This window comes from Tachysurus fulvidraco, chromosome 22 (assembly GCF_022655615.1).
Source record: "Tachysurus fulvidraco isolate hzauxx_2018 chromosome 22, HZAU_PFXX_2.0, whole genome shotgun sequence".
NCBI classification, from domain to species: domain Eukaryota; kingdom Metazoa; phylum Chordata; class Actinopteri; order Siluriformes; family Bagridae; genus Tachysurus; species Tachysurus fulvidraco.
In genome coordinates, this window is record NC_062539.1 from 10816501 (window position 1) to 10832682 (window position 16182).

At 38.9% G+C, this 16182-nt stretch overlaps 1 protein-coding gene across 7 annotated transcripts in view; it reads left to right on the forward strand.

The window, feature by feature from the left end:
* The window catches only part of cadm3 (cell adhesion molecule 3), a 99216-nt gene that overhangs the window by 52570 nt on the left and 30464 nt on the right, over positions 1–16182 (forward strand). For all 7 annotated transcript variants that reach the window (XM_047806523.1, XM_027176793.2, XM_047806525.1 and 4 more), the window contains exon 3: positions 2904–3059. In XM_047806523.1, coding sequence (XP_047662479.1) covers positions 2904–3059 — 156 coding nt within the window. The remainder of the gene's footprint in view (positions 1–2903; positions 3060–16182) is intronic.

The window sequence follows — 16182 nt, forward strand, 5'->3', positions numbered from 1 at the left end:
TTCTTTAGGTCATAAACTAAGCATACCATCAGTCTAACACTGTTGGGAGATAATACAGCCTGAAATGCACACAGACAGGGACTGAAGAAGCAGCAGAGTGACCTGTGTTGATAAATATGGACTCCCAATATTGTAAAAAATAAATCAACATCAGATTAGCAATGTGAGGAGAAAAGGACAGATGGTCACACCAAAGTTGTGTGCAGTGACCAAAGGTGAGATTGACATTTTTTCCAGGATGATTGCAAGATCCTGACATGGAGATAAAACAGCTTAGATGAACAGCAGTTCCATTATTTTGGGATTCATTTTCAGATGATGAGCTGCCATGCTTGGTGAGATAGCTGTTAGACATGCTGAGCTCCGGGCAGAAATAGTAGTGTGTAAAGGAGGGGAAAAAGAGAATGAGTTGAGTATTATTTACATAGTAGTGGTATGAAAACCCATATGAGGTTATGGTTTCTCCAAGAGAACAAGTATAGACAGAGAACAAAAGATGGCCAAGTACTGAGCCTTGTGGACTGCCAGTGGAGAGACTGTGTGAAGCAGATATGTATCCCCTCCATGTCACCTGAAATGGAAGGAAGCAAACCAGTGCCATATAGTCACTGTGGAATGTGACTCTTTGAAACAGATTGGTTTGGATCTTGGAGGTTGTTCTTTGAGAGATAATAACAGTAATTTTAAGCACAATTAAAGGGATTGGATCTAGTGTGCATATGTGATATTGTGGCATCTATTTTGTTGCTAGCTTAGAAAAATGTACAAATGAGTCCTGAATATGTAGTCAGGTAGAAGAGAAGGTCTGGCAAAAGTCAGCGAGGTTGGAGCATGAGAAGCTAGGGGATTATTAGTGAAGAAAAGATGTTTTGGATCTTGTGCAGACTTTGCAGTAGTCACTTCAAAAGAAAATTGGGACAGGAAAGTGCAGTAAGTAATTTAGCTCATCCACTTCACTCTGTTGTTAGTAATTCTCCATGATTGTATATCTGATAGCCAAGAAACTGGGATAAGTATATTGAGACTAGAGAAGGTCAATGGATGAGAAAAATAAGAAGAGGAAAATAAGTTGTAGAGAGTGGAGTTTCCGATGAGTTAAAGAGAATTTAGTTCAAACCATTATCAAATGGTTTAAACTAATCAGTGATGTAAATGGGGCAGCATTTATGTCGGGGCAGCATTTATGTCTGCAGGAGAGGGACAGATGAAGACCAAGTCCAAGGTATTTCCTCCCTTGTCTGTGGTTGGGCAGCTGTTGAATGTCAACAAGAAGGAGTTCAGAAAAGACAGAAGACAAGAGGGCTGGAGCTTATTGGATGGGAGGTTGAAATCTCCAAGGACCAACAGAGGGATGATTTCTCTCACTCACTCATTTTCTACCGCTTTATCCAAACTACCTCAGGTCACGGGGAGCCTGTGCCTATCTCAGGCGTCATCGGGCATCGAGGCAGGATACACCCTGGGCAGAGTGCCAACCCATCACAGGGCACACACACACACACACTCTCATTCACACACTACGGACAATTTTCCAGAGATTCCAATCAACCTACCATGCATGTCTTTGGACCGGGGGAGGAAACCGGAGTACCCGGAGGAAACCCCCGAGGCACGGGGAGCACATGCAAACTCCACACACACAAGGCGGAGGCGGGAATCGAACCCCGACACTGGAGATGTGAGGCGAACGTGCTACCCACTAAGCCACCGTGCCCCCCCAGGGATGATTTCAATATATAAAATACTGAGGAGCATGTCTATTTCTTCAAGAAAGACTCCTAGGGACCAGGATTGTTACAGATGAAAATGATGAGAAGGTTGATTGGAGAGGTACTGTAACTGTAACTGCATGGAATTCAAAAGAAGTGATGGTGAGATGAGACCTGGAGAGATTTGTGAACCATTTCTGAGATAAGAGCAGAACTGTACCACCAAAGTGTAAGCAGAGGATAGAGCAGCCTGTGTAGCTGAGTTCTGTGGAGATATATAGTATATATACTGTAAGTCAGGATCCTATTTTACCAGAAGAGTAACCCTTGTATGTTGTTTGGGTCTGTGGGACCCATATTCATAAACATCAATAGTTTTGAAAAACTTTGCTTCCTTGTAAATTTGTTGATTTTTTCCACTCATAACTTGATTAAATTTGATTTTTTTTACTACATTTTATTAAAAAACAACAAAAAACACTTTAAAGCACTTTAATTAAAAATGTGATGTAACAAAGGTAAAGGGCAAATATTAACCATATAGCTGTTTATATTGCTTGTAATTGGGATGAAGTAAACATCTGTAGAGTATTTTAATATAAAATTTTTGATTGTTTTGAATTAAAAATCCAAAAATCCAGCGGGTCCACCAGAGCCACGGACACTGGCTGAGTAACAAAAATATGAACACCATACAAGGGTTAGGTTTAAAGCACACATTTATGGGATGGCAACCAAATTATTAGGGAAAGACAAATAATAGGGGAAAAAAAAACATAAACATATAGCCTGGCTCCACCAGAATGCTCATTTAACCAATCACAATCAATCTCATGGTACAACTGAGCAATATAATACAAGCTGCTGTGCAATTATACTGAATATCAGTCAATAGATAGTATAACAGCATGCTTGCAATTGCAATGTTGTTATATACAACAGTTAATCCTAAAAATAAACACACACAAAGTTGTAATGTGTTTGTCTGTGTTTGTTTGCATGCCAAATACAGTATGCTGCCATTGTGTAAGCTCACCCTAGATCCCCCTGATTTTTCCTCAAGGTTTCTCTGTATTTTAACAACAACCTATGTGCTTTTTCAGTTTTTACTCTCAATGCTTGTCTCTCTAACTAGTGGTGATGATATGTTGATGAAACAATTCTTTGGTCAACAATTCTTTTGTTATGCCATAGATGATGATGAAGATCCTTTCCAGCCAGTGACTTCAGATGAGACAGTGGCTGAGGGAGGTACGGTGACTCTGACATGTCGTGTACCTGAGACAGATAATTCATCCCTTCAGTGGTCCAACACTGCACAGCAGACACTCTACTTTGGAGCTAAAAGAGGTGAGAGACACGGGGACTGGTGGGTGGAGAGAGGTGCATGGATGGATGAGTGGGTAGACAAATGGAAAATTGGGTAGGTCAACCCAAGGACAAATGGATCAGTGTGTGATTTTAAACCCCAGAGATGTTGAGACAGACAGACATATCCCAGTTGAAGAAGATTTGGAAAGAATGATAAAGTAAATGAAGAAGTAAGAAGAAACAATTCAAGCTGCTGTCAGCATTTTCAGGGGCCAAGCACCCAGACACAGTGAGCAGCACATACTGTAGGTAAAGATAACTTTAGGCAAAGGGATCCAAGCGTGATTTGTAATTTCACTCATAATGTATTTGTTTTGACCACATACAGTGCTGTGAGCTGTGGTATTGTCATTTGCCTTTTTGACCTATGGTCTTGATTGGTGCAGTAATGGCAGAAACATTTTTAGCATGTTATTTTAACATGGTGGTACTGGCAAGAAAATTTTGCACGGTCTCATGTCATGGTCCTTAAAGATGCCTTCACAGTTCTGCAAAGTCATTGCTGAGATAATCCTCATATCTCATCAACCCCATTTCCAAACTAGAATCTTACTTATTGTCATATATGTTGGCCCATTATAGTTATTTGGAGTTTTCAAAATAATACTTTTGATCAATTCTGTCAATGTTGGTCTGTAGATAATGTTTGACAAATTTTGGATTGGTAGGACATCATTTGTAGGATGAGGAGGAAAAAAGGCCAATGTCAACTGTGTTTTACATGGTTAGACACATTTATCAATTAAAACACCCACAATATATAATACTGAAGGGTTGTTTGATTGTTCTTCCAGTAGAAACCTTTAAGGTTCTATGTAGGTTCCAAGTAGGAGATATTTTCGATCCTATAGTGTGTTCTATGGATTTGGGAAAGAAAAAACTGGAGGAAGGCATAACGTAGCAACAAAGCAAGAAAAGTTTACTTTTCTTTTAGCATATTTCGGTATGTTCAGTATATACAGTACATACATACATACACATTTACAGTCACACACAGTGAAGGAAGGGTCATGAATTGTTGTAATCTAAATGTGGAAAAGGATATTTTTTGCCAGATCCAAGGGTATCTGCCAGTATCCCTTTTCCCCTCAAAATTTAGTGTTTTCAAAAAAACGTCAATGTGAGACATCATATATGAATCACATGTGAATGAAATTTTGACAACACCCATACAGAACTGGACTTACTCATTTGCTTTGCCATTACAGCCAGTGGAGTGGTCACTGTGGGACTCCTTGATTACATCTATATCAGGAATAGCCAAATCACATTTTTTTGTGTTCGTGCAAATTATAGATTTGTCTGCATACCACCAACATTGGGGGCATCTTAATGTGGTGTTCCATGAAATAAGTGTGATGGGGAACACATCAAAAAGTCAAACTGCATCCTGGCCACCTCTATGATTTGGGATGTCAAGAGGTCTGCGCAGAAGATTGGGGTGGATATAACAACAATTTTTAGATCTCCTTTTCCTCTCGGGTACAACCGTAAAATGAACACTTTATCTTTTTGTGTAAATTCCTGTAGCCGATATAATTTCCTATAGCCCTTAAATTATACAGCCAAGATTGACGTTCTTGCACAAATTCTCCAGCGATAAATGTCCCAGTGTGTGGAGTTTTGCTCTCTAGTCAAGAAGTGAAACTCTTTTTGAAACACTTCAAAGATTGTGAACATATTAAAATTCTAATGGGGAAAACCCAGTGGAGGTTTGTGTTCATCATCATAAACAAACATAAAAATTATGTTTTTAAACAGTTTTACAAGGCCATCTATTTTGCAAATTTCTCATTTATACAGCTGAGCGATTGGGGGTTAAGGGCCTTACTCAGAGGCCTAGCTGGCCCTGAGATTTGAACTCAAGACCTTCTGATCAGGAGTCCAATGCCTTAACCACCGAGCTACTACATCCTAAAGTAATACACACTCATGAAGCTTTACCCTCAGTGATTCATATAGCTTGCACATTGTTTGTGACATAAATGCCATGCCTCGGTCAGTCAGAATTTCATTCTGGATCCTTTCTCAGAAGACCTGAAATAATGCCTTCGCCATGCTAAACACTGAGCTATTATATAAAGACTGTGCTGTCAGTTATCATTCTGCATAGTGCACCAAAACTCACACAAAGCAATGCTCTTTTGGCCCAATGAGGTTCACCCTAACTCCTTCAAAGGGGACTGATATTGGAGAGGAGAAAAATATTGGATGGAGAGCAAAATATTTGGATGGAGAGCACAAGATTTGGCTGTATTTGCTGTCCATCATTTACTTTCACTTGGTTGAAGGTGTGCCTGAGAGTTTCTTCACAAAGAATCCTAATGAAGAGGAGGCGTGGTACTTCCATCACTCTGTATCTTCCTGAAGCGGAGGTAATGCTGACGGCCCTGGCAACACCTCCACGACCAATGCTGCACACATCCCACACCATGCATTTTGGAATATTTCAGGACACATCCATACACATTCTCCCATATGAAATCTTCAATACTGGACCATTATAACCTAAAATTTTTGAATGGAGGATGGTTGAAGCATGGATTAACCGCTGCCTCAATTCTATTATTTTGTCCCCTGAATTGTATCATAACAACCATTAAATGGTATTCATTCACATCCCCATGCACACACCTAATCTTCACCTTAGTTACTACACCCAAAGCCTTACGTGGATCCAGGCATTGGGGAATTGAGGTCTGATTGTACCTGAATCCACTAAAGTGTTGTATGTAAAGTCACTGGTATACAGTGAATTCCAGCTCGAATGGGGCAGTCTGTGGTGCATTGGGGTTGCACCTCCATCACCTGGCACTGGTCCTGGAAGAGCCCGGCTTCCTTGCCATGCCACATAACCAAATTCTAACACTTGTGATTGCAGTGTCATGCACCTGCGTGGGAGAGGAAACATGCACAGGGGAAACCTGGGTTCAGGAAACTGTTTTCCATGGAATCGGCCCCCATTTCCAATGCAGCAGGGTTCCCTGGAGATTGATGGCCCCAGAAACATTGCCAAGTGGTCCAGAAAAATATGAGACAAATTAGTGTATTTATTAAAAAACAAATACATAAATAAATTCTAACCCTAACCTTAACTATTTTCATTTTCAATTTAGATTTTTCAGTTTCTAAACATTTTTGAACTGAATGTCTGGTTTGCAGATTTACAACAGTACATCAATATGCACGCAAACTCTTTTTACACCTGGTCACTTCATGAGTTTTCTGTGATCGGATAGCTATCCGATCGTAAAAAGACTAGGTCTAAATGCCCTCCAAAACGTTTTCGAGACGGATATAAATCCAATCGTTCATACCACTCCAGGAGGTGGCCTGGGACGCATTTAAGATGAAACTGGACAGGTGTAAATGAATGTGGTTATTCAAGCCACATACGTCAGCACTATACTCCTCCCAAACGGAAGTACGTCACTCGCAAGTGATCTTTCACCCAGGTGTCTCGTTGGGTCTTAAAATGCACTGCTGCCGCTAGCGAAAATGCAGCAAACAGTAAATGCTGTTTTTTGTAGCATAACCATCGTTACAAGTTTTTCATCTTCTGTTTGATTGCATTCTGAAAACCGCATAAACCAAAGTGTGTTCCATTTCAGTTACCCCGGAAATGAGGTAAAATATAGTTGCATTTTGGGTGGGAGTAGAAAGATCGGATTGATATCCAATTCGCCAAGACGCATTTATGTGAGTAATGTAAATGGAACAGTTTTAACAAATCAGATAGCTATCAGATCAGAGAAAACACATGAAGTGAACAGGTGTAAAAAGGCCCTGTGACATTTGACATGCAGATTTTTCTGTTAATACTGAAAATTGTAAAAAGAAAAATGTTTATGAAACCTGTTTATGATGTCAGTCATCTTAAACAGGTTTCATAAACATTTTTCTTTTTACCTTTTTTACCTTGTTTCATAAGGAATGTAACAATTAGAATATATGTTAAATTAAAGGATGGACATGGTCAGAAACGATGCTGAAATAGTCTGTGTCATTCAAGAGATGATTGGTATTAATGGCCCAAAGTGTGCCAAGAAAACATTCCACACACCATTACACCACCTACACCAGCCTGGGGGTGTTGACAAAAGACAGAGTGGGTTCATGCTATAGTCACCAAATTTTGACCCTACATTATGTGTGCCTGAGCAGAAAATAAGATTCATTGTACCAGGCTGTGTTTTTTAAGCCTTAAATTTGAATAGTTTCTGCTTGCTTGTGCACACTGCACCCTCACCTTTCACTTCTTGGCTGACAGAAGTGGAATCCAACATAGTTTCCTGCATCAAGGCTTGATATGTTGTGAAGTCTAAGACGCCTTTCTGCAAACCACAATTTTACTGGGTGGTTATCCAAGTTTCTTTCAACTGCAACCAGCCATTTTCCTTTGACATCTCTCATCATCAGGGTTTTTTTTTTTTGTTTGTCTGTTTTTTGTTTTTTTAGAATTGATTTTTATTGCACCATTCTGAGTAAATGCTAGTAACTGCCGTGCATGACATTTTCAAGAGATCAGCAGTTATAAAAATATTCAGTCACATATGTGCCACCAACAATGCCATAGTCAAATTCAGTGAGATCATTAACAGTAAACATTAATCAATTCTTCCAGTACATATCTATATTATCTAATGCACTGAACTGCTGTCACTTTATTTCTTGATTAGAAAATAGCATGAGTACAGGTGTTCCTGATAAATTGTTTAGTACAGTATGTATTTTATTATTACCATTGTGAATAGGTAGCCTTTATTAAAATGATGATTGATTCATACTCATTGTGTATATAAACTGATTTAAAAAATCATTATTTTAACAAATAATGATTAATGTTATTTATTTTTAGGTACAGAAATGTTAGCACACATTATTTATTTTAAAGTAACAATTTATTATTAGATAGTTAATAACTCCAGTTTTCAATACATATTCTACTAGCATCATAGTTTACTTGAAAAGGGAATTACAAGAAGTGCCTATTAATGCACATCAATTCAGCACTAGTATTACATTCAATATCTCTCCACATGCAAATATGAAACATTGCAGTAACCTCAATCAGTGCAACATTAAGGTGAATGGTGTAGGAATTACATTATATGTGGTTTCTCTCTTTTTTATGGGGTTATACATTTTTATATTATGATTATATGTTCTATAGACAGTTGTGGGCTATTCTCACAGTATTTTATTTGCAAGTAAGAATAGGTAATAAAATTAGAATTGATTTCAAGTGTGCCATTTACATTTGGCTTTGTCACTGCCAGTGAAGCAAGCCATCTTTGGCTGAAAAATCAAAAGATTTTCTATTAACTGTGTGAACTCCTCATTCTTTCTGCCATGACTTTTTTCAGTCTCATGGTGGTTCACTTTCCAACTTACACATCCACCACTGTCCAAAGACAAGCTATATTCTGCAGGAATGTTTAAAGTTTTCACCCATAATGCATGCTTGACCTGGACTACTGTATATGTAACGTCAGCTCTGAATAACAAGCCATTTATCAGGAATCCTGTTTTTGTAGTTAAAGTCCCCTAAATTCCATGTGAACTCCAGTTACATCTCTTTTGCCTTTGACATTGAAGCAGTCTCCAGTTCAGATGTCCCTAAGCGAACCATGTGGTGATGCAGATATCAATATCACTGTCACTAGCAGTTAGAACAGCTCAGCAGGTTGAAGCTAAATGCAGGTTGAGGACTTCAAATGAAAAAGTTTGTTCTGTAAATGAGTGCACCCCAGCATCTACTGTAGATCTATGCCATTGCCTAGCCCAGGGGTCGGCAACCTTAAACACCCAAAGAGCCATTTGGACCCGTTTCCCACAGAAAAAAAAACACGGGGAGCCACAAAACCCATTTGACATCTAAAATGAAGATAACACTCTGCATATATAGTTTTTACCTTAATAGAATGTGTAGAAAAATCTGTAGTGTGTTGCATTTATGAAATCAATGAACTGCTACTGAGTAAACGTATTTCTGCAAGCAAACAAATAAATATTTTGAACGGTTTGAACTAACCTTAACAAAAAAGATGCTGGGTTGAAGGTTATGTTCAAATAAAATGTTCAATGTCTAATCGAGTCCTCTTCGTTTTCATGACTTGCCGGCTGCAGCAAACCAAAAATGTGTCTGCTTCTGTGTCGGATTTTGCAAGTCGGCAGTTATGACGCATATTTTGAGCGACAAAGAAATTAAACACGGTTTATTTTAACGTTACAAGAGCATCATAATCTTAGAATTTAGAATTACTTTTTAAAAACAGTTTAAAAAAATTAACTAATTAAAATAAAATAAATGTAAATTAAATATGTATTTTCCAAATCTACAGGGAGCCGCAGCAGAGGGATGAAAGAGCCACTTGCGGCTCCGGAATTTGGCTCATAAATTTGTCATAATCTTTCTGAAGGCAGAAAGGCATGGGATTCAATTCTTGTACTGGACTCCATCATTATCCTTTATGTGTCCAGGATGCAAAATACAGAACTGAAATGAGGACAAATATTAACCACCTCGGCCAGTTATCTGGTTATTCATAGAGCCACAATTATGTACTGTACAGTATGCAACTAGCACAAATATGGTGAAGTTGATTTTCTGAATGATACTACTGCCGAGAGAGAGGGAGAGAGGAGAGAAAGAGAGTTTAAGTTTGAGTTTAAAACAACCTTTAATCAGTCCAGATAAGACTTTCACTTTATCGCCAAGCCTAGATTAGATTTTCATTTTGCCATTAATATAAGAAGGAACCATACAATAATTATTTATACATTGGAAAAAAGTAAGAAAAATATCAGAGACAAAAAAAAACAGCACATGCTTACAAATGTAAGAGTAACTTATCGGTTTCTTCATGAAACTTACACTTTTTTTATGCCCCCAATACTCATAAAAACAGGCAGCTTACTCAACAACTTCTAATATGCATATTTAACCCTGAGCCATGCTTCGACTAGACCACTGAACATGTCCACTGTTCTCTGACCTGCCAAATTGTTCTTCCTTGTTTTCCATATAGATAATTTTGCTGTTCCAAATATGAAATTAATCAGGATTAGAACACTTTTCTACTTTTCAGTGTGTTTGAGTCCAAAAATAAACAACTGAAATGATAAAGACTCACCTATATGTAAGAAACATCTGTCTAAAGTTGAATGATGACCTGGTCTAGGTCAGACTGCAACATACAGGTAGAAAATAATAATAATAATAATAATAATAATAATAATAATAATAATAATAATAATAATAATAATAACGTGGCTCGATCCCATGTTGCTTGCTTGATTTTATTCTGTGCTTAGGTGGTAATGGCTTCAGAAATCAGCAAAGCCAAAACACTAAAAAAATCTCTAACTAAACATAATACAACTCAATTAACCTGACACAAAGAAAAGAATATCTATCTAACCAAAAAAGAGCAAACAGAATAAACAAAATTGGCACTGACTTCCTACAAACCACTGAACAGGGTGTATTTACAATATTTATAGAGAAGCATATGCAACAGAGCAGGAAAACACGAAGGTCTAGGACAAGGTCTGTAACAAGCAGAGGATTATACATAGAGGCAAAGTGACACAGAAGTCACAGCTAACAGCATTTCAAAACACAGCACCAGCCCCAGGAAGTAAGCTGATGAGCTATAAATGCTCGACGGAAAGACCCATACAACCAATAGAACAGTTTTTTATGAACCTAGCACTACCTATCCATCCTGTGTACCTAGGCACATCAAGACGATTCTTAATCAAATAAACTGTTTCTTCTTTCATAAACACATGTTATGTGGGGTTAACCTTGTAAGCATGTTGTTTAACAGGGGCATTATCACCAACATCAATGCCATGTTTAAGGACTGTGGTACATGAAGGAATATCAAAGAACAGTGATGGGTATTTCTAAGTAAAGCTTATCAAGTCCTATTGGGCTGGTTGTGACAGGTTAGCAAGTTTGGCCTGAATATTAAGCAACTTTTATGTATTTTGCAGATGAGCACATGGAAAACAAGCACTACATAGGATGAGCTCATGCATTTCTTAGTAGTCAGCATAACTCAACTCAATAAAATAGGGCCCAGAAAACCTAGCCTGGAGAACTGAGCCTGGTAATGGTAATAAAAAAACCCTCATCCCCTATTTGAAACGTACGCTCCACTGCTTCATTATCAAACCGCGATTTCATATGGGACTGTTTCAAAGACAAAAAGAGAATTTGACTAATTCACAAGCTGCATGAAGATGCTCATGAAAGGCACTAACATAATCTAGGAAGCTCTTGACTGGAGATTTCATAGAGCTTTGAGACAGGAACTCTTCCTGCAATACCTTTAAAGGACCACAAACAGAGTAACTAAAAAGTAATTCAGCTGGGCTGAGCCCACTGTATCATGGATAGGCAATAATAAAAATGGAATCCCCTCATCCCAGTCTTTTCCCTGAATGAAACATTGGTTTGAAGCATAGACTTTAGCGTCTGATGGAACTCATCACTTTGTGATTCTGGGTTGTATGCAATATATACCTGGTGGTAAACGTACAGCTGCATCATAATCTTTCTGAAAAGCGCAGACATAAAATTTAAACCTTGGTGCTACTGGATGTATTTTGGCAACCCAAAGGTGTTAAAAAAATTAACAAGATCTCTGATAATGACTCTAGACTTTATGCTATGTAAGGATATGGCTTCAGGATACATAGTAGCACACATTTAGGTAAGCAAATAAATATGACCAGACTTGGTTCAAGGAAGGGGTCCCACACAATGTATTAATTTTTTTTTTAAAAAGGCCCATCCATCACAGGTATAGGCTGAAGAGGGGCAGAGGGATTAACCTTAAACACATCAAATAAATAAGCTGTTAAATGGTGAGCTAAGTGTGACTTATTGACAACAGCATCGAAACACAGAGAAAGTCCATAAGCTGTGCATTTCCAACACTTAAGAACTAAAATCAGAGGGAAACTCAAATGACAGGTAATCTTTTTCATTCAAATTTGGTTTGTTGTTTACTATAGGCCAACAGAAAACCTTTCTACCAGCAAAATCGTTGCCCAAAATAAATGAAATCCCCGCAACTGGGCAACAGCCACATCCTCAGAACAAAGATAAACATTATTCAATAAGTTCAATAAGTTCAATGCCCTGATCCAGAACATCTGTAACACAACTAGACTGGTCCGACAGTGAGAGGACACCCTCCAAAATAAATTCAATCATTAGTAATATGAGGATCATTGACTAAAAGTTGTAACTGGGAACATGACTTATTCGGGAAGTAGGCCTGGGGAAAAAAAAACAGAAACAAAAAACACCAAATCCACCAGAGACGTAAAACACTTGGTATAAATCTGAGCACACAAACCCTTTATGTAGATGACTACATTGTACGAAAAGGACTCAGTTTTAAGACAGAAAAGACAACCCACGCTGACTATAGAATAGAGGTGCACCTGATGTCTGAGGCATTGCACCATGTACTACACTTCGCTGAATGTCAACAGTCCGTTTGTCAATTGGATGCTTATACAGGGACTGCCAGCAACCTTTACGGGTGGAATTAGAGCCACTTTTTTGAACTTCTTTTAGAGTCTGTATGTAACTATTTTCACACAGTTTATATACAGAGCTTTTTTCATTGACTTTCGAAAATACCCAAATCTTCGGGGGAAAATGACAAGAGATGTTGTTCGTTCTCACACTTCCCCACGGCAGCAGTGACATTCAAAGCACGGACTTCATATGAAACTCCATCCCTCCATTATGCACAGTTAAATGTATCTCTTAGAAAACCTTTATAGTCTGGTGGAAGCAAGCCTCATGTGTCCACTATGAGCTGCTTTATAAACTTGATCTGATGCCAATCCATTTACAGTATGCATCACCGACCTGTTGACCTGATCCATCTTTGTGTACCCTGCAGCTAAGAGACCTGGCTGCAGTCTAGCAGACAACAGCAGCTTTAAGGGTAAAAAACTTCAAAAATAGAGACCTCCATCTTATAGTGGAAGGTATAGCCAAGCTGAATTAAGTGAGACCAGCTCTTGTATTTCCTGTAAGTTTAGCAGGTGGTTGAAGCTCATTAAGTTTATGCAGAACACTCCTGGTGGTCACTCCTAAAGAGAACCTTAACAACCTTATCTGTGCTACCTCTATCTCTGCTTTTTTTTCACTGCTACAGTCTCTGTCTTGTTCACCTTTCCTTTGATTCTTGCTGACACACAACACTTCTGACCCTTTTCTCCACCCACTCCAACCCACTTGCACTCGCCTCTTCACCTCTTTTCCACACTCCCTGTCGCACTGGACAGTTGGCCCCAAATACTTAAACTCCTGCAGCTTCTTGACCACAGCCACCTGTAACCTCCCTGTTCTACTTCCCTCCCTCTCGTTCAAACACATGTATTACTTACTATGACTGACTTTCATTCCAAGTCTTTCCAAAGCAAACCTCCACCGTTCCAGGTGTGCCTCTACCTGCTCTCTACTCTAACTACAGATCATAATGTCATCCGTAAACACCCTTGTCAACGGAGATTTTTGTCTGACTTCAACTGTCAACCTGTCCATCCTCACAGCAAACAAGAAGGGACTCAAAGCTATTTGATATTTGATGTAGCCCCACCTCCACCTTGAACTCCTCTGTCTGACCTAGTTCTTAAACCTTATCCATTGTTGTAGTTTTACAGTCATCCGGAAGCTCTTCCTGACCACCCAAAGCCTGTCTCAGCTTCTGTCTGAATTCCTCCACATTCTTCCTTTTTCAACTACCTCTGCTCTCCTACCACCACGTTGCAGTCACTAATCTCTCTCAGTTTGCCTTGTCTATATAGAATGTAGTCTACCTGAATACTTTTACCTCCACTTTTAAATGTAACTTTGTGTTCCTCTCTCTTCTGGAAATAAGTGCACTACAGAATTCCCACTGACGATTCACATGTTTAGATTTGGCACATCTAAAAAAACTATTTACCTCCTTCAGGGCATACAGGGCTTGATCTCTCTGAGATGCTACCTTAGATACTTAGATAGAAGCCTCCTCATGTGACATCTCTATATCATCTTCGTCTTTTGAGACTCTTGACTGTCAGCTGCATTTTCATCAGAGTACCTTTTTTGCTATATACTGTAGGCTATGCTTAATACACTGTCAGCACACTACGTCATTTTCTCATTTACCATAAACAGCTCAGCATTTCCCCACTGCTGTGCTGCAGTGCTAGTCCTGGCTATTGCACTCTCCTACTTTCTCCATTCTCCATGTTTGTTAACACTGTGGTTAGTCTTAACAAGGTTCTCTGCAAACCCCCAGTCTCTGTGGGCTCCCTGGCTCGGTGGCATTCTTCTGATTCCGCCCTGCACTCCCAACGACACCCGGCTCAGGGACACTCCTTTTGTCCATGCTCGCATACACCATATACTGTTTGTTTTCTCTTCATACTTCACATGAAAGGAGATCTCAAACGTGTGTTTTTAGGTGAGTCGAGGAACATAAACACTTGTCTCCTAAAAGACATGACATACTTTATTTCTGGGTGTTTGCAGCCCAGTGATATTGTTTTAAAATAGCTGGCCATTTCCTGAAAACATAAGACATCATGCTCTAAAGCAGCCTTACAGAAGTATAGAAACATAATAAAAAATAAATCAATAAATAAATAAAATGAATTTAAAGTTTAAAATTAAGTTACTATATATATATTTAACATCTATCTCTATTGGGCAAGTCGAAGGCAAAGGTGGCTAGGAAAACTGAGATGATATGAGGAAGAAACCTTGAGAGGCACCAGACTCTAATAGAGTCTAACAGTTTTTAGTTGAATGAACTAATGGGTCAGTGCCAATTCACCACAGATCCAGCACTAATTTCTTCCTTCAGAGGTCTTTAAATGATCGCTGATGAAGACCCGACCATAAATCTGGCCGTCCCAACAGTGGTTTAAAGAAGGCATGACAGACTCCGTGTGGCTGTCCATGCAGATCAATCCCCAGTAGAGGGCACACTGGGTGACAAGACTCCAACCAGGGGTAGAACGTCAGGATTGATGAAGTAGGTCCATAAGAAGAGATGGTCAGAGAGGAGAGAGATAGAGAAATAGGAGGGAAAAAGAGAAACATTTTAGGTATGATTGTAATCAGGTGATGGACAAAGTACATTATGTGCAAATTGCAGACAGGGGATCTGGGAAGTCTAGCTATGACAGCATAACTAAAAGTGAGAGCCATGTAAAAAGCATCCCACCACTCCACAGTCTGCAAACCTGAGTGACTTGCGAGGGTGGTAATGTGACAGCATCCAGACATCCCAGTTCCCCAAACACTCTGTGCCCATGAACCCTCCAGATCTGCTATTTTACCTAAAAAAAGTTATTCATAAAAAGCTAGAATAAACAAATATGTTTTCAACCTGGACATAAACACTGAGACTGTCTGTCCCAAACACTAATTGGAAGGCTGTTCCATAACTGTGGGGTTCTGTAAGAAAAAGCTTTGCCCCCTGCTGTAGCCTTTTGTACTTGAGGTACTGCCAAATACTAATAACTTTTGATCAAAGTAGGTGTGACGAATCATAAAAAAAAACAAAAGATCGCTTTATTATCGCAGCGCTTTATTAGTTAGTAATAGTATTTTATAATAAATGCAAAATTTGACAGAGCCAATGCAGTGTGGATAAGAAAGAAATATCTTCTGGTTCTAGTTAGGACTCTAGCTGATGTGTTCTGTACTAACTGGAGCTTGTTTATGCTCTTACTGGAACATCCAGACAGCATTACAGTAATCCAAACTAGTGGTAACAAATGCATGAACTAGTGTTTCTGAATAATGTGATGCCATCATATTTCTTATCCTAGCAATATTTCTGAGATAAAAGAAGGCTACCCTTGTGATATTATGTATGAGAGCTTCAAATGAGAGTCTGCAGTCAAAAATCACACCAAGTGTCAGGGAATGGGGTTTCTTAACAGATAAAAAGACCCATATGCAAGGATAACATAAGAAGGTTAAATTAACGGGGAAAAACAACAACAAAGGTTTAGAAACAGAACACAGGAACACAAACACAACAAAACTCCCCCTTTTACACCAAGG